Raw genomic sequence first — 25,715 nt, forward strand, 5'->3', positions numbered from 1 at the left:
GCATGATTTGGGAGACTATTGGTGGGTGGACTGTTCAACATTGCTCTGCGGTGGTTATCGGTTTTATCATATTAACGTAACCGTTTTCAGCTCTTGAATGAAAATGACAAAAGGCAACCAAGGTCACCACAGTTTTCCTTCCAGAACATTCTGGAATAACTCTGTAACCTTAATAGCGCAATCATTTTTCCTTTCCAAATACTAATCAGTCTACAGAACCCTTTCTCAAGTTGCTGGTCATAGCTCTTTTTCACAAGGGAGAGCATCAGATGTACTAAACTCTTTTCCCAAAGTAAATGAGTAAACGATGTTTTGTTTTTGACTCAAAGTTTATTAGTGAGGGGAGAAAACCACTCCAGTGACACTTAGCAAGAGGTCCAGCTTATTCCTATTGTGTGTAATACAAAAGAGTCAGTCACTGTCACAAGTGGTGGTGGTACATGGGGACTTGGGGGGAATGATGGTCACCCAAAGTATCTCCTGACTGTGATACCAAATGAAATACACTCCTACAACATCTGTTTTCATATTTTATTTCATAATCATGGAAATAGCACAGGTCAACTGAGAATACTGAGGGATGTGGGAGCAGAAGATTTAGTTTGTGCTGGCAGAAAAATATGTATATATTTCCAAAAGTCAGGAAGCTTGGTGTTGGTCCCTTTTCTTTTCATTTAAATATTAAAAAGGCAGAAAATAATTTAATTTTCTCCCTTCAGTTTGTTTATCAAGCCTGGATCACGGACCCTAAAACAGCACTCCGACAGAGGCGCAAAGAGAAAAAAAGGTCTGCAAGAGAAGAACAGAAAAGAAGGAGAAAAGGATCTGGGGATGGTGAGTGTTGAGTGAGCGCAGGGCCCAGCCAGCACTCTCTGTCCCTGTGGCCCTGGTGTCCCAAAGGGAACCACAAAGGACAGAAGCTTTGGAGGAATGACATTCTTACATTCTGAGGAATGCACAGAGTTCTACTTGTCCTTCGTTACTTGTGTCTGACCCTTGGAATAAATAAAAAGGTAAATTTAAGTTAAGGTACATTTTATAAAATAAGAGAGAGAGGAACAAATTAAACTCAAAGTAGAAGGAAGAATTAATGTTTTAAGCAGATGTTAAATTATAGAAAAGAAATACAAGACAAGATCTATCATTAAGTGAAAAGCTGTTCTTAGAAAAAACTAGTAAAATGGGTAAACCTTTGGAAGTTTGATTAAGAAGAAAAGGAAAAACACAGTATCAGGAACCAAAAATGGAACGTAACTACCAATGCCATATTCCACATTACATTTGAAAACATACGATAGGAACACATTTCTAAAGAGGGGAAAAACTCCAAGCTACAGCTAAGCACCAAAAGTGGAGTGAAAGTTCAAGTGGGGCACTCAGAAAAAATATTTGCATTATATATGTCAGACTAAAAAACAGTATTCTGGATATATTAAGGACTTCTAAGAAGCAGTAAAAGAAAAGTTCAACCCAATAGATGAATAGATGTGAAAAACAATTCACAGATCAGGAAACGGAAATAGAGGAGCTCAGCTTCACTACTTATAGGAGAACCACAACCCATATTTTGACATACTGTTGTTTTGTTGTTGTTGTTGTTGTTGTTGTTGTTGCTTTACCTATTGGATTGGGAAAAACCCAAACATTCGCTAATTTGTTAACATCACCATTTGGAGTTAGTGGGAAGAGAAGTGTTTGTATGAGTTACAACCCATATAACACGACGAGCGGTGTCGTAGAGTAGTGCGTCCCCTTTGAACAGCAATGTGTTGATATCTGTAAAAATGTTAAATGTCCATCTCCCACTACAGATCTATCCCTCTTCTAGACATGTGGTTCAACTTGAAGCAACATCTGCACATGTGCACAAGGACCCATGTCTAAGAATACCTATCAAACATCATTTGTTTTGTTAATAACAAAAACTTGGAAGCATTCTCAATGTCTACATAAAGAAGAGTCAAGTAAATTATGTTACTATATATTATAAAATTCTATTCAGTAGTTAAAAAAGTGAGATGGATTATAGCTGATCCTAGAACAATGTGGGGGTTGGGGCACTGACCCTCACACAGTCAAAAATCTTGTATAACTTTTAACTTCCCCAAAACTTAACTAATAGTCTACTGTTGACCAGAAGGCTTACTGCTAGCATAAATAGTCGATTAACACACATTTTGTATGTTATATATGTTATATACTGTATTCTAACAATAAAGTAAGCTAGAGAAAGGAAAATGTTACCAGGAAATCATAAGGAAGACAAAATATATTTGCAGAACTTTACTGTATTTATTTAAAAAAAAAAACCTCCACATATAAATGGACCTGCACAGTTCAAACCTGTGTTGTTCCAGGGTCAGCTGTACTTTGAACTTGACATACTGTTAAATGAAAAGTACTGTGTTACAAATGGCAGCACATTATGAAACCATTTATGAAACAATGGAAACCAGCGTTCCTCAAGACAGTATTTTGCATTTTTAATGCATGCATATAACGGTGTATAAATGCAAGAGAAAGATCAGGAAGCATACTTATCAGTTACTAACGGTGGTTACTTCTGGGGGGAGGAGTGGGGAGACTGAGATTAAGTGGTATGATTATCTGTTATATTTTGATTCATTACAAATAACATATACATCGATTTTTTGTGTGAAATTAAAAATGTATTCAAAAATCAAAGAAAAGCATAATTACTAATGGAACTCTAACTGCACAATCTGTCTCCTTTTTGACCATTCTGCCCCCTGCTGCCTCCTGGTAGCTTTAATTTGATTTTACTTTATTGGTTTGAAAGACAACATGAAGACACAGCCAATGTAACAAGTAAGCAGTCAAGAGCTAGGTGCAGAATCTCCCTTGGAAACCCACCCCCACAGGTGCCAAAGCCTCACAATATGTAGTGTTCATTTCCAGTCCTTACTCATGTGTGTATGTAAATATGCAGGCACCATTTCCTTTGTTTACTTTCAAAAATGAATCCGTGCTATACAAATCACTCTGGGGTAATCATTAGCAATGTATCATAAACATTTCTCATATTAAGTATTTATAAAACTATATCCTCCTTTTTTTAATGGCTGCAAAATACTCTACAATATGGATATGCATAATTTATTCAACTATTCCATCACTAATGGACATTAAGTTTGCTTTCAAATTTTTGCCACAATGAATAATGCTATCATAGATATTCTTGCACAGAAATCCATACAGTCATACATACATGTGGCTGTGAATGTGTGTGTGTGTGTGTGTGTGTGTGTGCATGTGTGTGTGTGTGTAGTGTAAAGCCACAAAGAACACAAACTTACCACAGAAAAGTCATCAAAAGTGGGATTTCTGAGTTAGGGGGTGTGACTTGTTTTTTTTTTACTTTAATCTAGTTTCCCAAAAGGTTTTAGAAATTTATACTCCTACATGTAAGGGATAGGAGTGTCCATTTTCCTGTACCCTTACCCTATAGGATGTTATTACTTTTTTTTTTTACTGTTGGTCTTTCTTAGGGATGACAAATGACTTTTGTTTTCATTTGAGCTTTCCTAACTAATAAGACTTAACATTTTTTATTTCCTATTTTTCATGGCATTTTGCTTCCCAATCTAAGATTTAAACATTTTTATCATTTTCCGTATTATCATTCTACTGGGTTGTTTGCCCTTATTAATTTAGGGACTATTTATATGTTAGGGATAGTATCCTTTTTTCATGTGTTACAAGTTTGTTTCCCCATCCAATTTTTATCTTTTGATTTAGTTTATGGTATCTATTATCTAAACAAGTTTTAATTTTTTGTGATGTCAACGAGGTCTCCATGTCTTTTTGCAGTTTCCAGGTTTCCATGTTGCTTAAGAAAGTCTTTCCCCCACATATAATACAAATGGTCTCCCTTATTTCCTCCCAAGTCTATTTACATGTTGAATTTTTTTTCCACTTGTATAGTATTTTTTTTATTAATATATGAAATTTATTGTCAAATTGGTTTCCATACAACACCCAGTGCTCATCCCAAAAGGTGCCCTCCTCCATACCCGTCACCCACCCTCCCCTCCCTCCCACCCCCCATCAGCCCTCAGTTCTCAGTTTTTAATAGTCTCTTATGCTTTGGCTCTCTCCCACTCTAACCTCTTTTTATTTTTTTCCTTCCCCTCCCCCATGGGTTTCTGTTAAGTTTCTCAGGATCCACATAAGAGTGAAAACATATTGTATCTGTCTTTCTCTGTATGGCTTATTTCACTTAGCATCACACTCTCCAGTTCCATCCACGTTGCTACAAAAGGCCATATTTCATTCTTTCTCATTGCCACGTAGTACTCCATTGTGTATATAAACCACAATTTCTTTATCCATTCATCAGTTGATGGACATTTAGGCTCTTTCCATAATTTGGCTATTGCTGAGAGTGCTGCTATAAACATTGGGGTACAAGTGCCCGTATGCATCACTACTCCTGTATCCCTTGGGTAAATTCCTAGCAGTGCTACTGCTGGGTCATAGGGTAGGTCTATTTTTAATTTTCTGAGGAACCTCCACACTGCTTTCCAGAGCGGCTGCACCAATTTGCATTCCCACCAACAGTGCAAGAGGGTTCCCGTTTCTCCACATCCTCTCCAGCATCTCTAGTCTCCTGATTTGTTCATTTTGGCCACTCTGACTGGCGTGAGGTGATATCTGAGTGTGGTTTTGATTTGTATTTCCCTGATGAGGAGCGACGTTGAACATCTTTTCATGTGCCTGTTGGCCATCCGGATGTCTTCTTTAGAGAAGTGTCTATTCATGTTTTCTGCCCATTTCTTCACTGGGTTATTTGTTTTTCGGGTGTGGAGTGTGGTGAGCTCTTTATAGATTTTGGATACTAGCCCTTTGTCCGATATGTCATTTGCAAATATCTTTTCCCATTCCGTTGGTTGCCTTTTAGTTTTGTTGGTTGTTTCCTTTGCTGTGCAGAAGCTTTTTATCTTCATAAGGTCCCAGTAATTCACCTTTTGCTTTTAATTCCCTTGCCTTTGGGGATGTGTCGAGTAAGAGATTGCTACGGCTGAGGTCAGAGAGGTCTTTTCCTGCTTTCTCCTCTAGGGTTTTGATGGTTTCCTGTCTCACATTCAGGTCCTTTATCCATTTTGAGTTTATTTTAGTGAATGGTGTGAGAAAGTGGTCTAGTTTCAACCTTCTGCATGTTGCTGTCCAGTTCTCCCAGCACCATTTGTGAAAGAGACTGTCTTTTTTCCATTGGATGTTCTTTCCTGCTTTGTCAAAGATGAGTTGGCCATACGTTTGTGGGTCTAGTTCTGGGGTTTCTATTCTATTCCATTGGTCTATGTGTCTGTTTTTGTGCCAATACCATGCTGTCTTGATGATGACAGCTTTGTAGTAGAGGCTAAAGTCTGGGGTTGTGATGCCTCCTGCTTTGGTCTTCTTCTTCAGAATTACTTTGGCTATTCGGGGCCTTTTGTGGTTCCATATGAATTTTAGGATTGCTTGTTCTAGTTTCGAGAAGAATGCTGGTGCAATTTTGATTGGGATTGCATTGAATGTGTAGATAGCTTTGGGTAGTATTGACATTTTGACAATATTTATTCTTCCAATCCATGAGCAGAGAATGTCTTTCCATTTCTTTATATCTTCTTCAATTACCTTCATCAGCTTTCTATAGTTTTCAGCATACAGATCTTTTACATCTTTCGTTAGATTTATTCCTAGGTATTTTATGCTTCTTGGTGCAATTGTGAATGGGATCAGTTTCTTTATTTGTCTTTCTGTTGCTTCATTGTTAGTGTATAAGAATGCAACTGATTTCTGTACATTGATTTTGTATCCTGCAACTTTGCTGAATTCATGTATCAGTTCTAGCAGACTTTTGGTGGAGTCTGTTGGATTTTCCATGTATAATATCATGTCATCTGCCAAAAGCGAAAGCTTGACTTCATCTTTGCCAATTTTGATGCCTTTGATTTCCTTTTGTTGTCTGATTGCTGATGCTAGAACTTCCAGCACTATGTTAAACAACAGCGGTGAGAGTGGGCATCCCTGTCGTGTTCCCGATCTCAGGGAAAAAGCTCTCAGTTTTTCCCCATTGAGGATGAGGTTAGCTGTGGGCTTTTCATAAATGGCTTTTATGATCTTTAAGTATGTTCCTTCTATCCTGACTTTCTCAAGGGTTTTTATTAAGAAAAGGTGCTGGATTTTGTCAAAGGCCTTTTCTGCATCGATTGACAGGATCATATGGTTCTTCTCTTTTTTTTTTATTAATGTGATGTATCACGTTGATTGATTTGCGAATGTTGAACCAGCCCTGCATCCCAGGAATGAATCCCACTTGATCATGGTGAATAATTCTTTTTATATGCCGTTGAATTCGATTTGCTAGTATCTCATTGAGAATTTTTGCATCCATATTCATCAGGGATATTGGCCTGTAGTTCTCTTTTTTTACTGGGTCTCTGTCTGGTTTAGGAATCAAAGTAATACTGGCTTCATAGAATGAGTCTGGAAGTTTTCCTTCCCTTTCTATTTCTTGGAATAGCTTGAGAAGGATAGGTATTATCTCTGCTTTAAACGTCTGGTAGAACTCCCCTGGGAAGCCATCTGGTCCTGGACTCTTATTTGTTGGGAGATTTTTGATAACCGATTCAATTTCTTTGCTGGTTATGGGTCTGTTCAAGCTTTCTATTTCCTCCTGACTGAGTTTTGGAACAGTGTGGGTGTTTGGGAATTTGTCCATTTCTTCCAGGTTGTCCAATTTGTTGGCATATAATTTTTCATAGTATTCCCTGATAATTGTTTGTATCTCTGAGGGATTGGTTGTAATAATTCCATTTTCATTCATGATTTTATCTATTTGGGTCATCTCCCTTTTCTTTTTGAGAAGCCTGGCTAGAGGTTTGTCAATTTTGTTTATTTTTTCAAAAAACCAACTCTTGGTTTCGTTGATCTGCTCTACAGTTTTTTTAGATTCTATATTGTTTATTTCTGCTCTGATCTTTATGATTTCTCTTCTTCTGCTGGGTTTAGGCTGCCTTTGCTGTTCTGCTTCTATTTCCTTTAGGTGTGCTGTTAGATTGTGTATTTGGGATTTTTCTTGTTTCTTGAGATAGGCCTGGATTGCAATGTATTTTCCTCTCAGGACTGCCTTCGCTGCATCCCAAAGCGTTTGGATGGTTGTATTTTCATTTTCGTTTGTTACCATATATTTTTTAATTTCTTTTCTAATTGCCTGGATGACCCACTCATTCGTTAGTAGGGTGTTCTTTAACCTCCATGCTTTTGGAGGTTTTCCAGACTTTTTCCTGTGGTTGATTTCAAGCTTCATAGCATTGTGGTCTGAAAGTATGCATGGTATAATTTCAATTCTTGTAAACTTATGAAGGGCTGTTTTGTGACCCAGTATATGATCTATCTTGGAGAATGTTCCATGTGCACTCGAGAAGAAAGTATATTCTGTTGCTTTGGGATGCAGAGTTCTAAATATATCTGTCAAGTCCATCTGGTCCAATGTATCATTCAGGACCCTTGTTTCTTTATTGACTGTGTGTTTAGATGATCTATCCATTTCTGTAAGTGGGGTGTTAAAGTCTCCTGCAATTACCACATTCTTATCAATAAGGTTGCTTATGTTTATGAGTAATTGTTTCATATATTTGGGGGCTCCTGTATTTGGCGAATAGACATTTATAATTGTTAGCTCTTCCTGATGGATAGACCCTGTAATTATTATATAATGCCCTTCTTCATCTCTTGTTACAGGCTTTCATTTAAAGTCTAGTTTGTCTGATATAAGTATGGCTACTCCAGCTTTCTTTTGGCTTCCAGTAGCATGATAAATAGTTCTCCATCCCCTCACTCTCAATCTAAAGGTGTCCTCAGATCTAAAATGAGTCTCTTGTAGACAGCAAATAGATGGGTCTTGTTTTTTTATCCATTCTGATACCCTATGTCTTTGGGTTGGCGCATTTAATCCATTTACATTCAGTGTTATTATAGAAAGATACGGGTTTAGAGTCATTGTGATGTCTGTATGTTTTATGCTTGTAGCGATATCTCTGGTACTTTGTCTCACAGGATCCCCCTTAGGATCTCTTGTAGGGCTGGTTTAGTGGTGACAAATTCCTTCAGTTTTTGTTTGTTTGGGAAGACCTTTATCTCTCCTTCTATTCTAAATGACAGACTTGCTGGACAAAGGATTCTCGGCTGCATATTTTTTCTGTTTAGCACACTGAAGATATTGTGCCAATCCTTTCTGGCCTGCCAAGTTTCAAAAGAGAGATCAGTCACGAGTTTTATAGGTCTCCCTTTATATGTGAGGGCACATTTATCCCTTACTGCTTTCAGAATTTTCTCTTTACCCTTGTATTTTGCCAGTTTCACTATGATATGTTGTGCAGAAGATCGATTCAAGTTACGTCTGAAGGGAGTTCTCTGTGCCTCTTGGATTTCAATGCCTTTTTCCTTCCCCAGTTCAGGGAAGTTCTCAGCTATTATTTCTTCAAGTACCCCTTCAGCACCTTTCCCTCTCTCTTCCTCCTCTGGGATACCAATTATGCGTATATTATTTCTTTTTAGTATATCACTTAGTTCTCTAATTTTCCCCTCATACTCCTGGATGTTTTTATCTTTCTTTCTCTCAGCTTCTTCTTTTTCCATAACTTTATCTTCTAGTTCACCTATTCTCTCCTCTGCCTCTTCAAGCCGAGCCGTCGTCATTTCCATTTTGTTTTGCATTTTGTTTAAAGTGCTTTTCAGCTCCTCGTGACTGTTCCTTAGTCCCTTGATCTCTGTGGCAAGAGATTCTCTGCTGTCCTCTATACTGTTTTCAAGCCCAGCGATTAATTTTATGACTATTATTCTAAATTCACTTTCTGTTATATTATTTAAATCCTTTTTGATCAGTTCATTAGCTGTTGTTATTTCCTGGAGATTCTTCTGAGGGGAATTCTTCCGTTTGGTCATTTTGGATAGTCCCTGGAGTGGCGAGGACCTGCAGGGCACTTCCCCTGTGCTGTGGTGTATAACTGGAGTTGGTGGGCGGGGCCGCAGTCCGACCTGGTGTCTGCCCCCAGCCCACCGCTGGGGCCACAGTCAGACTGGTGTGTGCCTTCTCTTCCCCTCTCCTAGGGGCGGGATTCACTGTGGGGTGGCGTGGCCCGTCTGGGCTACTTGCACACTGCCAGGCTTGTGGTGCTGGGGATCTGGCGTATTAGCTGGGGTGGGTAGGCAAGGTGCACGGGGGCAGGAGGGGCAGGCTTAGCTCGCTTCTCTTTAGGTGATCCACTTCAGGAGGGGCCCTGTGGCAGCGGGAGGGAGTCAGATCTGCTGCCGGGGGTTTGGCTCCGCAGAAGCACAGAGTTGGGTGTTTGCGAGGAGGAGCGAGCAAGTTCCCTGGCAGGAACTGTTTCCCTTTGGGATTTTGGCTGGGGGATGGGCGGTGGAGATGGCGCTGGCGCCTTTGTTCCCCGCCAAGCTGAGCTCTGCCGTCCGGGGGCTCAGCAGCTCTCCCTCCCTTTGTCCTCCAGCCTTCCCGCTTTCCGAGCAGAGCTGTTAACTTATGACCTCCCAGAGGCTAAGTCTCGCTTGCTGTCGGAACACAGTCTGTCCGGCCCCTCCGCTTTTGCCGGCCAGACTCGGGGGCTCCGCTTGGCCGGCGAGCCGCCCCTCCGCCCCGACTCCCTCCCGCCAGTCCGTGGAGCGCGCACCGCCTCGCCGCCCTTCCTACCCTCTTCCGTGGGCCTCTCGTCTGCGCTTGGCTCCGGAGACTCCGTTCTGCTAATCCTCTGGCGGTTTTCTGGGTTCTTTAGGCAGGTGTAGGTGGAATCTAAGTGATCGGCAGGACGCGTGGTGAGCCCAGCTACATGTTGAATTTTTATTCCATGAAGTAGAGATCTACTTTGTTTACTTTTACATAAATAGGCAATTATGCTATAGCCCTGCTGACTACATGATCCTCCCTTTTCCGAGGGAATTTAAATGCCACTTTTGTCAATATTAAGTTCCTAATTATTCTTTGGTATGTTGCTGGACTCTGGACTTTGATCCACTATCCTACTGTCTGGCTCTGGGTCAGTGTCATCTGTTGAGTTCAGTAGCTTATAGAGGTTTTAATATTTAGTGTTGCAAGTTCCCCTCACTACCCCATTTATTTTTCCAAACTTGTATTTGCTCTTTTCAGACATTTGTGCTTACAAAATTCATTGACTGGCTCTAAAAATGTGTCTTTTAGTCATCTTGTAAATACCTCATTGCTCTGTGTCATAGCGACTATTTCATGCGCAGATGTTGACCTTCAGATTGAAAACAGCAATAATTAGAAGATACCGGGACTGAAATAGATGTTTATTTATTTCTTTAATAAATATTTATTTAGCCGCTTCTTCTTTGGTAGAGGGGCTCATCTATTCCAGATTACTTTCAGACAGAAGAAGCACACCTTCCTAAGTGCCAGGTGTTGCCATAAGTGCTTTCTATGCAGTAACTCATTTGTCCTTACAACAGTCCAAGGCATTTTACTCTCCCTGTCCCACAGATGAGGAAATGAGGTACCAGAGAGGGAAGGAACTGGCCTCTGGTCACACAGCCATCCAGATGGGTCTGGAATTCATGCAGGCATCGTGGCTCCAGACCCTCTATCTTGACAAATGGGGACCACAAGTATAGGGGAAAATCCCTTATGGTGTAGAAAGTGCAGAGTTTCACTTAAAAAATTAAGCACAGATAAAATGGTGTGGGACTAGAAGGAAAAAGGAGAACTTATAGCTGGGAGTATTAAGGAATGCAGCGCTTCATGAAAAACTCTTTTAATAGAGCCTGACATCCTGCCAGAAGAAAGCAAGGCCATGTATGAAAACTAAAGGGCAGGTCAGCTTAGTTGATAAAGACAGGATGTGAAACAGAGTAGTGGAAAACAGCATAGAAAGTAAGTTTGAAAAGATTAATTGAAGTTAGATTGTGAATGGTTTTAGTACCATTAGATAAAATACATGGGGCCCAGTGAAAGTTGGATTTTCTTTTTTACATAAACAACAAATAATTTTTTTAGCTTAAGTATAATGTGGACATATTGTATGAGACCTACACTAAAAAAAAAAAAAATGTCGTTTTTCTTAAATTCAGATTTAACTAGGTGTCGCGTATTTCCATTTGCTAGATTTGACATCCATAGCCTGGAATAAAAGACTAAGAAATAAAATGAAACCCTATAATGCCGTTTTATGGGGTGACACACTAAAATATGTAACATTACTCTTAGGTGCTCAAAATTAAAATTTAATGGTATGTCTCAGGAGTCAGCACACTTTTTCTGTAATGAGACAGATAGGAAGTAAATGATTTAAGTTTCGCAGATCCTAAGTCTCCGTGGCAACACATCTCTGCCGGTGTAGGGTAGAGGTAGCCACAGACAATATGTAAACATATGGGTGTGGTTCTGTTCACTAAAATCTGAATCTCCTATCATTTTCACATGCCAAAATATTGTTCTTTTTGGGTTTTTTTTTCAACTATTAAAACTATAAAAACCCGGAATTCATAGGCCATTCAACAGTGGGAAGCTGGCAGGGTTTATCCAGTGGATTATCATTTAGTCATTCTCAGTTACACCTGATTCTTATTCTGGAGTGGAGTAAAGAGAATCTGAGAGCTATGAATTCTTACAGCTTTCCCCCCGAGAACTCTTAAATTAGGCAGAATATTCCAGATTTAATTACAAAATTCCTTTTAGTCCAGGAGGGTAGTGTTGACATTTAATTTACCCTAAAAGGGTGTAACTCATGTTTGTTCAACACACTTCGCAGGTCCTGTGGAGTGGGAAACCCGAGAGGATGAACCAATCAAAAAGAAATCTGAGGGACCAGGTAAAAAAATAAAGACAAATATGAGCTGGGGGAAATTTGAAAATGTTGCTTTCCCAGAAGGTATGTCGTGGAAGGCTGCCTAAAAACAATTAATCAAATACTGTTTCTGGACTGTGATTAAATAATCAATGTGTCATAAAATCTCATTTCTAGTGAAATTTCAAAGTGACTCCTAAAGGTAGATCTGGCCTTTACACTGTTGGCTCAAATGTTGGATTAGAGTCAGTTTGTAAATTCTTTTATCCAAATACCTATGAAAGGGGACTTGGGGGAACACATTATACATGTTCCATAGAAGCCATCAAAACAAAAGCACAAAAGATATTGGCAATTAATTTTAAAGAACATAGAATGTGTTAAGTGAGAAGTAAGTACAGTTGGAGAAGTGAGAGGTACTCTGGAAACTTAGGTCAAAGTCCTCACTTGATGAAGGGAAAACCAAATCCCAGTGAGTTTGCTCAGGACTCTAACAGCTACTATGTGACAGAGTCAGGGACAGAATCCGTGTCTTCTAACGTCTAGCTCAGTCATGGTGTCACTTGGGCTTCCTGTCAGATGTGACTGGGAGGAAGATTTCTCCATGAAGGAAAAAAAAAGGCAAAACAAAAGCCTCCAACTGAAAAAAACTCAAATGCCTCTCCAATTCCATAAACATGCCATTTCCTCTGTGTCCCCAGGTTCGAACTCCTGTGTGTATTATTTATCTACAGGCAAGATTTTGAGGCGTTCTGATTCTTTTCACAAATACTGCCAAGGATGCCATTTGCTGACCCAAAATGAGACTTCCCGAAGGCTGTCTAACACTATCTGTGGCACAGTTACTTTACCCTGAACCCCCATTTCCAGATTATTTCACTCATACATATGTGAAGCCAGATAATTCTATTATTGCTGCAAAACTTCATAGAGTAATAGTAGCTAACACTTTAGATCACACATCTTTGCCGGGTGCTTTTCCAAGAGCTTTAAGGCATGTTAACTGTTTACTTCAAAAAAAACCCTTTCTCCCATTTAAGAGATAAGAAACTGAGGCAGAGAAAGATTAATTAACTTTGCCAAGTCTTTCCAGAAACCAATATTGCACTGTCTAGTAACTAACTAGAATTTAAATAAAAATTTGTAAAGAAAATAACTAGAGAAAGAGAGGAAGGAAGGAATGGAGGGGAAAGAAAAGAAAAAAAAAGGAGAAAGAGGAGAGAAAGGAAAGAAAGAAAAGAGGAGAAAGAATGTAAGAAAGAAAAAAAAAGAAAGGGAAGAAAAGAAAGAAAAAGAGAGAAAGAAAAGAGGAGAGAGAAAGAAGATAAAGAAAATAGATGGAAATAAAGAGAAGAGAGAAAAGAGAAAGAAAAGAGAAAGAAAGAAAGAAAAAAGTAAAAGAAAAAAAGAAAGAAAAAAAGGAAAAGAAAAGAGAAAGGGAAAGAAGGTGAGAAAGAAAGGAACTTTGCCAAGTCTACAAAACTACCACGGGGTAGAGTTGGAATGTGAACACAAAAGATCTAAATCCAAAGTGTGTGCTCCTAACCATTATGCTTTACTGCCCCTATGGCTAAAAAAATAAATAAAACTTAAAAATGCAATCTCACATGTTAGTTTGTGATCACCAAGTTAATAAAGTATGTTATTCGTGTCTCCAACACAGCAATTTTAGTTTTGCCATCAGGACCAGCCTTAGCAAAACTGGAATAATCATATGTATCCTCACCACCTCTCAGGCAATAATTGTGAATATGAGAAAAAAATAAATTGTCAGAAATGTAAGATGCTAAGTTTATTAATAGGTGTAACCTCCAAGTCCCTCAGCCTCTCGGGCTCAGACTCTCTTTTGGTGTCTACACAAAGCAACTACAGATTCCATCCAAAGCACTGTAGGAAATACATATCTTGGTCAAAATTAAACCCAAAACGGGCTGGGGGGGGTGGGGGGACAATATAGGTGTCCCTGGCTGCCTCTGGCTCAGAACTGCTCTTCAGTGGCATCTGCAGGACCTCACTCTATTCAGCTTCATGTAGCTGCTGGTCCCTTCCTGGGCTTCTTTGCTCAACAGAGGATACTCTCATTTCCTTCCTTCCTCAAGTGCACCTCTTGAAAGACTGTTAGGTCTGACAACATTTAATGAGGCTTTGGGGGAGAGCAGGGGTGGGGAGCAGCAGAGACAGGAAACAACTTTAAAGGGAAAGTCAGTGATCACTACTCCTACCTCAGTGTCTCTGCCCAGCTGGTGCCTCTGGAGCCTGGCTCATTAGATCATTCCCGCTTTCTTCCCCAGGTACCAGCTGGCAAGTCCAAGATCCCTGTTCCTTCAGTAGGTAGAACTGTTCAACTTCTTTGTTTCTTTGCCTTGCCCGCCTGGACTCTGTCCTGAGGCCACGCCGCTGTTAGCTCAACTTCCTTTTGATGGTTCTCCTTTTCAGAGCAAACCTTTCCCTGAGAGAAATTCTGCCTTCCTCCTAGGCAACCCAATTCACAAACATTTTTTTTTTCTATTACAAAGTTAAATGCTGAGTCAGACTGTGGGATTTAGAAAGAGAGAGGATTAGTGGTGAGTCATGAAAGGGTCACATCTGATTGCACTGGCTGGATTCGAGATTAGGTAAACTATACAACCTCTGGGGTCAGATCCCGCCTGCTGTTTTTATATGGCTTGTTAGCTAAGGATGATTTTGATTTTGATTTCATTTTGTGGTTAAAAAAGTCAAAAGATATGAAAATTATGGAATTTAAATTTCATTGTCCGTAAATAAAGTTTTTGGAAACCCAGCCGTGCCCATTCATGGACAATGCAAACAGCCTACAGCTGTTTACACAGCACACCAGAAAAGATGAGTTATAATAGAGACAGTATGGCCTGCAATCAGATCCTGTCCAGCAAAAGGATCTTACATAAGTCCATAAAAGCTAACGCCCTTTTCTGCATGCTACGGTCATGATTTTAAACTAGAATTACAGACTATCATCATTAATCATGAATTTTCTGCATGCTCTAGTCATGATTTTAAACGAGAATTACAGACTATCATCATTAATCATGAATTTTCTGCATGCTCTAGTCATGATTTTAAACGAGAATTACAAACTATCATCATTAATCATGAATTTTCTGCATGCTATAGTCATGGTTTTAAATGAGAATTACAAGCTATAATCATGAATCATGAATTCATTTTACTATGGCAGTTGAATCTGGTTGTCTCTTTTTTTTTTTTTTTTTTTTTACTTTTTCTTTTTTTGTGGGGAAAGGTTAAAGGATACAAGTTGTTTTCCTTGGCGGTGGTGGTGGTGGTGTTTTGTGTTTTTACTAATAAACATGAAGACAATTTGTAATTCATTGTGAGGTTCACTAAGTGTTCACTTTATTGCAGCTGATGTATGAAGTCGCTAATAAAACTAAATTTTTTTAATGCCAAATTAAAAAAGAATTCTCATGGGCTCAAAATTTGGCAGCATGGCTTGAAAGGTTCCTCGTGTGCCAGTTGAAAAAACCCACTGGCTTACAGGAACGAATGAGTAGGGCAGGCAGTTAAGATGCCATCTTCACTCTTTGATTTTGATTCTGCCCTAAAATAAGTCAGGCCACAGCTGTGGGACCGCCTCAAACTTAGCAATGATCAGGGAGCTCCCGAAGAACTCCGTGAGGGAACCAGAGAGACATGCGTGTTGCCCTGAGATAATATCACACACACAGTGCCAATCTGAACCGAGCTGCAGCCTGCCCGGGCTCCCTACATCACGGTCGCAGATAAGGAAGAGAACCCAAGTACATCAGGAATCTCACAGCTCCTGCTGGTTTGCACAGGACTGATCCCATGTGCAGAATTCCATAGTTAGCCCATCACAGTATAATTAAATAGGAATGAGGAAGATGATTCAGGAGTATGGATATACTCCTAGTATGTGTACTGAGCTCTTTCCAAAATAGCTTGAAGGCGATTTCACTGAAATGTACCTGCAGTGGGAAGCATCGAAGTCTTACTGCATCAATAGAATTGTTTCCAAAGATAATTATTACTTAAGAAAAGAAGAAATTTATAGCGAAAGCATGAAAGGACCCGGTTTCCTGGATAGATACAAACTGTTTCCACCCCTGTGTCAACAAGAGAAATCTCTTGGAATGCGATCTCTACTTCTGTTAGCTGTATCTGGACCTATTCTGACTGATGTTTTGACCAAGGATTAAAAATTCTATCCAAGTTTGGTTTTGATACAGCCATCAAAACCAAGTGCATGTGTAGAAAGACCCACCCATAGCTTCCTATACCGCCCGTCCTCCACGCCCCCCGTGATGCTGAGGTCCACACGCCCCACACCATATTGGGTATGCAGGTCTGAAACCACATCTGCCTTTGGTAAAACATCGCTGTGATACACGACGGCAAAATGGCTGATGGCATTTTGCTCCGTTGAAATCTCGTTGCTTTTCTTCCTCCTAGACAACATCATCAAGAGGATATTTAATATTTTGAAATTCACCTGGGTCCTGTTTCTGGCAACAGTGGATAGTTTCACAACTTGGCTTAACTCCATCTCAAGGGAGCATATTGACATATCTACGGTTCTGAGGATTGAACGATGCATGCTGACCAGAGAAATTAAAAAGGTAACACTGTTGGTATAATTCTTTTTGCTTCTTCTCACACTGTAAACATTTTAAAAGTCAGTGTCTAGAACTTCAAGCAGGATAACACAAAATCTACAGTCTTTCAGACAGTCTTAACATAACCCCTTTGTTTTTCTGTATATCTCAATCTGTTCCACGCTCAGAATTAAAATAATCAGACACTACATGCACGTGCACACATGTACACTCACACACACACACGCACATGCAAACGCACACGCACACACACAGCCCTGGGACAGTGGCCAGTTGATTCGTTCTGTTCCCTCCCTTCACCAGTTTGCAGGTGCACAGACGCTGCTGTCTCATGACGGATTATGTTGTTTAGTCTGGGAAATTTGGTCTGAAACTTCTCATAGGGGAAATTAAGATATATGCAGAGCAACAAAATATGGTAACATGTGGTTTATAGATAGTATTTAAAACTGATAGTTTGTTTCTGAAAAAGTTACTGTCACTTAACAAAATTATCTACATATGAGAAGGGATTTGTTTTTTTTTTAAGTTTCTATTTTTATTGAGATAAAATTGACATGCAACATTATATTAGCTCCAGGTGTGCAACATAACGATTCGATATTTGTATATCGACATGATCACAGTCCGCTTAACGTCTATCACCACACATAGTTCCAATTTTTTTTTTTTTTTTGCGATGGGAACTATTAAGTTCTAGATTTTTAGAAACTTTCAAGTATGCAGGACAGTCACCATGCTCTACACGACATCCCTGGGACTGATGTATTTTACATCAGTAAAAGTTTGTGCCTTTGACTCCCTTCACCCATAACCGAGAGGGGATTTCTTGTTAGCCTTGCCCAGCGATACCGGGGGCCAATAATTCAATGAGTCAACATCAATCCCCACCTTGAGTAGCTTTGTTTTAATCCTTGCTTAAGGAGCGCGTGATGGCTGAGAGTTGTTGGTATGGAGAAACTCGCAGGCAGGTGAGCACTGTGGCAATGTCTTCCCCTCCGCAGGGCAACGTTCCCACCCGGGAGAGCATCCACATGTACTACCAGAACCACATCATGAACCTTTCCAGAGAGTCGGGACTGGACACCATTGATGACCGTCCCGGCACGGCTTCAGGTGCACAGACAGCCCACAGGATGGATAGCTTAGATTCACATGACAGTATCTCCAGGTATTTCATGTTCTAAACAATGGGTTTGCTTTTGACAAAGGTAAAAGAGGTGGGCTTCGCCAATATGAGGAATGAATGTGTGAAATGAAAGTTAATCAAAAACTTACATGGATCCCCACCCCCTTTGGGCTACCTCCCTGCATGCAACAAAGCAAAAGGAATACTGTCCTCCCCTTGACTGAGCCAGACAAAATCAGGTATCCATAATAGACTATTAGAAGTATTGGTATGACACAGGGGCACAGGCTAGAGCTTTCTAAGCTGGCGGCAAGTAAGAACGAGCCTTCCTGATCACAAAACACTGTGTCAAGGGCTGCGTCTTTAATTCCTTTGAAAACTGCTGCCCCATCGAGTATCTTCTATACTAGAATTGTCATCTGGTGCTGTCTTTAATCTTTTCCTTTCAGAATTGTTACTTTTTGATTCATAATAAAAATTAAGAAGGGATTCTGTCAGCTTCCATCTTCCCTGACCTGTGTGATCACGTGCGTTGTTCTCACAACACGGACCCTGCACCTGCCACACACGGGCCAGCACCACTCACTGTACATGGGTTACCTCTTGGTGTCCTTCCAAGACCCTACAAGATGCATACTATTATCGTCCTCATTTTACAGAACATGAAGTTCACTTACAGAGAGGTTAAGTAACTTACCCAAAGCCACACAGCTAGGAAGTATTATAGAGCAGAGCCAAGATCCAAAACCACATGGTTCGGCTCAGAGCCCGGTCTCTCAACTTCCATGGTACCCCGCCTCTCGTGGCCTCTTTCTGCACTCCAGGCCAACTTTGAGAACTGACCTTTCTTACTGCCTATCCCAGTAGACTCCCCATTCTCTGCCTCGCTGTTCTAGACAGCTGCTGCTGATGGCACAGAGCTAGCTTCTGAGTTAGAGCAGAAGTCCCGACATGGCTAGGACGATTAGCTAGGTTGGATGAATTACACCTTGCACATATCTTCATAGGTAAAGAACATCATCACTGAGGACATTTGTCGCTTTCATTAAACATGTTTAATGTTTAATTAAACACGGGCACCTGTTCCATGCCAGGCCCCAAGATCAATTCTGGCATAGACACATAAAGATAAGTCATCTCTAAGTAGTTTGAGCCTGGGAAGAAAGACCTACCAATAGGGTTATCCATAGACTCCTGGGTTGAGGTTCCTGCCGTAAGGGTGGCTGACTTAGAAGCTCTTAGAAAACCCTCAGTCCCACTTCATACACTGTGCAAGGCATCAGAGGCCTGGTAGAAAATCTGTCCTCCACAAATACTGGATATGTTAACAGATGAAAGAGAGGAGGGAACTGAGACTATGTTATTGATACCACATCCAAAGTAGTAACGTCAAGTTGAAATTGCAACTTGAATGGGGAGAGGTGGGTAAAAAAAAATGTTTTACCTTGAAGAGCTATGTTTAACTGTTGCTGAATTGCTATATTTGAGCTTCTCCAATCATACCAGTTCTTCTGCTACCCAATAACTACCTATTGATGCAGATCTATATTTATTAGTATGGAAAGATATTCATTGCATTGAATAAAAAGTCGGGTTTTAAAATAGAATGTATGCTAAAACTTCATTCTCATTTGTTATGCATATATTGATTTAAATGTGAAATTTGTACAGATAAAATTCTGCTTGGATGTATCCCTCCCTGTCCCCCAAATAGGTATTGATTCTTTTAAAGTCCTTTGAGGGATAATAAAAGGCATTATATTTTTCCTTTAATTTGGGGATAATCTTTGCTCATTTGTCAGTTCCAAAGAAACATAATATTTTAGCTATTGTAGATTTTTGTGAGAAGAGATACTCAGGGCAAAAACTCTTAAGAGTTTCAAGGTCAAATGGCGCCTGGGTTGTTCAGTCAGTTGAGCATCCGACTTCGACTTCGACTTCGACTCAGGTCATGATCTCACAGCTTGTGAGTTCCAGCCCTGCGTCAGGCTCTGTGCTGACACCTAGGAGCCTGGAGCTTGCTTTGGATTCTGTGTCCCTCTCTTGCTCTGCCCGCCCCCCCCCCCCCCCTCATGCTCGGTCTCTCTCTCTCTCTCTCTCTTTCTCTCTCAAAAATAAACATTAATTTTTAATTAAAAAAAAGTTTCAAGGTCAAAGCATTTATTTGCTAATTGAGATCCTGTTCAAGATGCTTTTAATTTCTAGAATAAAATATTTAATTGTTAGAACAGTGGGTATGCTAATAAAATTTTCTCATTCTCTTTCCACCCAGGCATACACACATTTCTCAATCAGTAGTTTTCGAAACCATTAGTAATAGCAAAGTTACAACGTGAAAATTTAGTTTTCATGTCCTTTGATTGGCAAGTGCTGACAGCGCCCCCTTGTGCGTCTTCACGTTCAGAAAAATAGCATTTTTGAAAGGGGAACTTCATTCTCTTTGGACAGACTCCACTGAGACAAAAAATCATTATGGTTTATATTTTATTTTCATTTTCTGCAAATCATAATAACTCGTCTATTTGGAAGCTTCCAACTTTCTTAAATTCGTTCTTGTTGCAACAGTTTTCTATCTACAAATCAGTCATTTAAACAGAATTATTTTCTCTCGATTCATTTTGATGCGAAAACTGAAAATCCATTTCTGTCTACCTTCTACCCAGGCTCTTACATATCCCACGTTACTTCGTGGTAGCTATTCCCATAATAATAAATAAAGCCTGCATGAGCGTGGGTACAAAAGTATACAATGTGTCAACAGGGAGGCAGAGGGAGGCAAGATTTGTTTGAAGGTAGTGAATATTCAAGAGGCTGACAGATGCTACTTTCTAGTGAGAGGGGTCAACGAAGGCCCCCGGGGGATCACACAGTTTCCAGATCCACACACTCTGTCACCTATTCATGACCAAACAACTGGTTTGGAAAAAAAAAAAAAAAAAAGGAGAATGGTAAGATGTATACTTCTCAAGATACATCTTAGTTACTTAGTTATTGCATACCATGTACAAATGTCCCGGTGCATTCAGCTTCGGACAGCACTGCTCTGTATTGCACACTGGGTCTGACGCAAACCGTTTTCCCTTATCTGCATTCCAGAATAAAAGGCTTCAGTCAGCTCTGGTTAACTTAACAGAAAGTCATGTTCATATTCAACTGGGATGATTTCCTCCCACACAGCGAAGAATACACTTAACATCCACCCAGGGTATATAATGTGGTTATTGCATATTTATTTGCATCTGTTCTTAAATAATAATAATGCCCATAATGAGACTTATTTTTTTCAAATGAACGTTTTTTTTAACCTCTTCCCTCGCCTAGTTTCATAATACAGAGGGTGTTGTTGTTGCTGTTGTTACCTGGGTCCCTAAGCTTGGCAAGTAAAAAGGAGAATGGATGGAATAACTTTCCCTCAATAATTTGCAATGACACTGCTAGTAATTGGCAACATTATTTTTCATGAACCACTTTTCTTTTGAAGTTTCATGAAGCTATGTCCTATCTCCCAAAGGGGAAAACTACCCAGAAATATAATTTTTTTTTCCATAAATTTTCGAGGCTTTCTGGCCTGGCTGGAAAATAGCTGCTCAGGAACCAAACTGAATCAAATAAATCAAAGAGAATTAGAGAGTAGACTGACAACGAGTTGTCCATAAAATAAACATGTGATGCCTATATTAGTGACTTGTAACTGCATAATAATTGACAACAAGCCCAGTTAAGAAATCAACTTAATATTATAAATCACAACAGAAGAGGGATTAAAAAAAGGAAGAAGAAGATTGATCAAAATGAAATCAAGTAAACTACCTTTAAGTTGGACCCAAGATTACAAGTGTAAACCTATCCTGTGATTAAAAACCATGAGGTAGGAATTATTTAAATCCATTGATTGCTTTTTAACAAAGACTGGCAAAATATCCTCCAAACTTAAAACCAGTCAATCAGTCAATAAATTTATTAGTAGAAAACGAGTACCTTTGAAATTAGTTCCTGGGGTGCCAGGGTGGCTCAGTTGCTTAAGCGTCCGACTCTTGACTTCGGTTCAGGTCGTGATGCCAGGATCGTGGGATTGAGCCCCGTGTTGGGCTCCGCACTGAGTGTGCAGCCTGCCTAAGATTCTCTCTCTCTCTCTCTTTCTCGCTGTCTCTGTGTCCCTCTCCCCACTCTCTCTCTCTCTCAAGTAAAAACATTTAAAAAAAGAATTACAATTCGTTCCTAATGTATTTTTTACTTTTTATTTCAACCTAAAGAAAGGGGAGGCACAGTAGAGGTCATTATGTTGTTAATAAATGAGTTAACATACCTGCCCTTTTCTTAGTGGCTGACCTCCCCTTCTGGTTTTTTTGCTTTAGGAAACTATCCAATCTGCAGACAAAATTTGTCTACACTGAAGTCTGCTGGAAGCCATGCTGATTACTAGAAAGGCAGGAATCTTCCTTAGAAGGGAGTCCGAGTGGAAGGTCACTCTGAGACACCTGTGTCATTAGACAGGGTCTAGCATCATCCCCCAGTGGGGCTGCGCATGGCCCCCCCTCCCCGTGCAGAGGACCCAGCCTGGATGGGGCTGTCGCACCTGCCACACATGCTCTGGCTTCCACGTCACCCGTTTTCACCTTTGGGCGTACTGCAGATGGAATGGGGATAAAAGCCTAACAAATGACTTTTTATTCCCTTGACTTACTGCAAAAGTCACGATTTCCTTCAAATCCGGCTGTAAAACGGCACTTATTTTAATGGTTGTTTCCTGAAATCAGATATCGTCTACATTCCTCGAAAATAGAGCATTCCTAGAACCAAAGGAGTGGTCATCACTTGAAATGTGTCACCGAAAAGGCGTGGGCTGATCAGGGAGGTGACAGCAACTGTCCCTTTTACCTTTGTCATCTGGGCCTGTTATCAGAAAGCACCTAATCTTCCCTTTCACTTTTAAAATGCCCTGGATTGGACGACAGATTGGTCACACTCCAAGTAACCAAACTGGGTGGGATGGTGTGGGGTCTGAGGGTCAGCCAGTGTGACAGCGGACCCAGGAATTAACAAGATGAAGCCGACGTTGGGATTAGAACAGTGGTTCCCACGCAGAAAATCTGAGCAGGGCCACAGGAGAGGGCACACGGTGTCTTTTTGCCTGCATGCTAACCCCTAAATGGCGGTAAGGGTGCACCCCTAAAACTAGAAAATTAAATACAGAAGTCCAAAGATCCATTTCCCTCATCTTATAAATGAGAGAGAACAGGTTATATGTTATCAATTCTATAAACTTAAAGTCAAAAATTTCTACCGAACAACTTTATCAAATAAGCAATAATATCTGTAGTTATTTTCATCACAATGAAACCTCTTCTGATTCTTAGAAAGAGAGAGAGAGAGGGAGACCTCAGAGAGGAGAATGAATTTCTCTAAACCCCCAGAGCCAGTTCATGTCAGCGTGGGGACTTGAGCCCAGCCCTCACTGCACTTGGCCAGTGCGTTTCTACTCGATCTTGTCCTCCTCTCCTCGTTGTATAAAGGATTTGGTGATATCTAGAGGAGTTGGGGCCTTTTTAAAAAAAAAAAAAAAAAACAGTCACTATGGCCTTATTAGAGACCATCTGGTTGTTCCCCAACTCTCCTCTGTCACTGCCCTGCATCTTGACCACATGCACAGCATGTTACCTGCACTGCAGGGGGGCCCCACCGAGCACTCATGGGCTTGGTGCCACAGCTCTCGGAACCTGAAAAGCCCTTTAACTGGTCCCGCGAGTGAGTGAGTCAGATATCCCTACACTCCCTGAGCCCTGGACGTTGTCACTTCCTGAATGGTTTCCATTGCTGCCTCACAATGTCTGACTGAGCACGTCTGGCTGTGTGGGCTGGGCACACAGTAGGCCTCAGTCACTCACATGATAATGGTGTTCGGCCAGGGGATCAGCCATCCTGTGTCACAAAGTCCTGTCCCGCTGGGTCAGCCAGGTCATTAGTGCTCAGGTTAGAAGATTCTTCATTCCAGTAGTCTCCTGCAGAGGTTCTTCGGGTGCCTGTACCCCTTTGGGTTAAACTATATGTCAGCACTGAAATTCTGCCCACGTCATAACTCTGTCTGCTTCTTCCTCAGTTGCTCACGCAGTCCCCAGTCCTGAATCAACCAGCCTTCTCTCCCCCAGTGTCGCTCCGTGGGGTAACAAGAAGTGAGGATTTTAGCCCATGGGTTCTCGCCCTAAATAACATCTGCCAAGACCTAAAACGTGATCCAGAAGAAAAAATTCATTAGTCAAAATGAAAAGTTAACAGACAAAATGACCCTGCCATTGCTAGACTTCCTCTGTTGTTTTCTTTGTACCATTTTCTTTCTTTCTTTCTTTTTCTTTTTCTTTTTTTCCGATGTTGGTTTATATCTGGTTGCAGATCAAACCAGCATCTCTTTCACACGCAAGGCATCTAGTTTGGCTTCACTGAATACCACTCAGAAAATGGGGTGGATAATTCAGTTTGTCATGGTCATTTCTGAGCCTCGCTCCCTCTCTCGTCTTGGAGACTGTTACGTTTTTTCTAAAAATGAAATGTTCTATATAAATATTACCCAAGCAGGTATTTCTGCTTAAGCCATTTGGTTACCAAATGGTTTCAATGAACTCAGGATTGGGAGCTCCAAATAAAACATATCTTCTCTAATTTAAAAACAAAACCAAACTCAGCTACAAAGTCATGAAGTACGAATTCTGCTCTGCAAAAGAAATATTGGGACTTGTAATTCTTCTATTTCCCTGTCCCACCCAGAGAGTGACGTTTCCTGATTTATTGCCAGCCGGGATACTTTTATAAAAAGTACTGCTGTGTTTTCTCGCCTGGCCAAACAGGTCCTTCCCCATCCTTGAGCCCCGCTGTGGCGCTCGTTGTCCGTAGTATTGGTGTCGTGTGTGATTTGCTGCATGACCGTGTGTTGGTCAGTTGAGCCGTGCGTAAACTGATGTACCGCTGGTGTTTTAACACTGTGTCTCTGTAACTGTTTGCGCTGCTAGCTGCTACACTGAAGCAACCGTGCTGTTCTCAAGGCAGTCTACCCTTGACGATTTAGATGGACCAGAAACTGTTCCTAAAACAAGTGAGCGTGCTCGACCTAGGCTTCGTAAAATGTTCAGCATGGATATGTCCTCCTCATCAGCTGACAGTGGCAGTTTAGCATCAAGGTGCTTAACTCGTGCATGCTTTGTTTTTTCCCTCACGTTACCACTTTTCCCCCTTCGTGTCATTGCAAACATAAGCTCTCGTGATGTGCATTTGGTTTTGGTTTTGGTTTCTTAATTTTCATTTTAAGAGTTTGCATGACTAACCAAAAGCATAACCGCCGCTCATTCTGGGACATGACTGGTCACTCCCAGGACAGCGTTCTCTTACACTAACCGCTCTTTGGTTTTTGTCTGTTAGGAGTTTCTTAAAAATCCTTATTACAAACGTTGTCCTCCATTTTGTAAGTATCTTCCACTCCCTAGGCGTAAAGAGATAAGCATGCTCCCTCCTTGATGGAGAGCTCGTGTAGGCAGTCCTCACAGAGGAAAAGGGGCCAGGAAATATAGAAGACTTTTTCTCATGATTTCATCAAAAGAGACATGTAATAGAAGAAAAAAAAAAATTAAAATCTGCCACATGGAGTCATTTTTAGTGGATAAGACCAAATCTACAGAACTTAGAATATACTTTACCATTGGCTTTTGTAAAGAATATTATCGTGCGGTAGAATATAGAGCCTTTGCCGACTGGAACTTATTGCTTTGGGCTTGAGTTTTCTCATTAAGTCCTACCGTAAGACAATACTCATTTAAAAATGAAAGGATTGACATACAGTCCCAAAGCTCTTTGTGGAATTGCCTTTTTGAATGGTCCACGGGGGCACAGAAACATCAGCTGCATTGCGCTTCTCGTGACACCAGAAAAATCACCCGAACCAAGACAAATTTCAGTTTTGACCGTGCACAGTGGTAAATCAGAGGGGTGTTAACTTATTCTCTTCCATTGCACTCGGTTGAGTCCTGAAAGTACCAGGACTCGTTGACTCCCTTCAGGGCCAGACCTGACCCAAAACCATAAAGAACGTGCTTGTAATTGGTTAGAGTCCAGCTGGAAGTTAGACTTGATGTGGGGTTGGCTCCACTGTTCTGAAAATTGCCT

The 25,715-nt window shown here is 40.6% G+C and overlaps 1 protein-coding gene across 1 annotated transcript in view; it reads left to right on the plus strand.

Moving 5' to 3' along the window:
* Positions 1–25,715, plus strand: part of PIEZO2 (piezo type mechanosensitive ion channel component 2) — a 471,937-nt gene that overhangs the window by 410,607 nt on the left and 35,615 nt on the right. Inside the window, 5 exon segments of the mRNA XM_049620442.1 lie at positions 720–834; positions 11,787–11,846; positions 16,275–16,441; positions 17,443–17,609; positions 24,569–24,736. Coding sequence (XP_049476399.1) covers positions 720–834; positions 11,787–11,846; positions 16,275–16,441; positions 17,443–17,609; positions 24,569–24,736 — 677 coding nt within the window.

The sequence above is a fragment of the Panthera uncia genome (genome assembly GCF_023721935.1).
Source record: "Panthera uncia isolate 11264 chromosome D3 unlocalized genomic scaffold, Puncia_PCG_1.0 HiC_scaffold_8, whole genome shotgun sequence".
In the NCBI taxonomy this organism is placed as follows: Eukaryota; Metazoa; Chordata; class Mammalia; order Carnivora; family Felidae; genus Panthera; species Panthera uncia.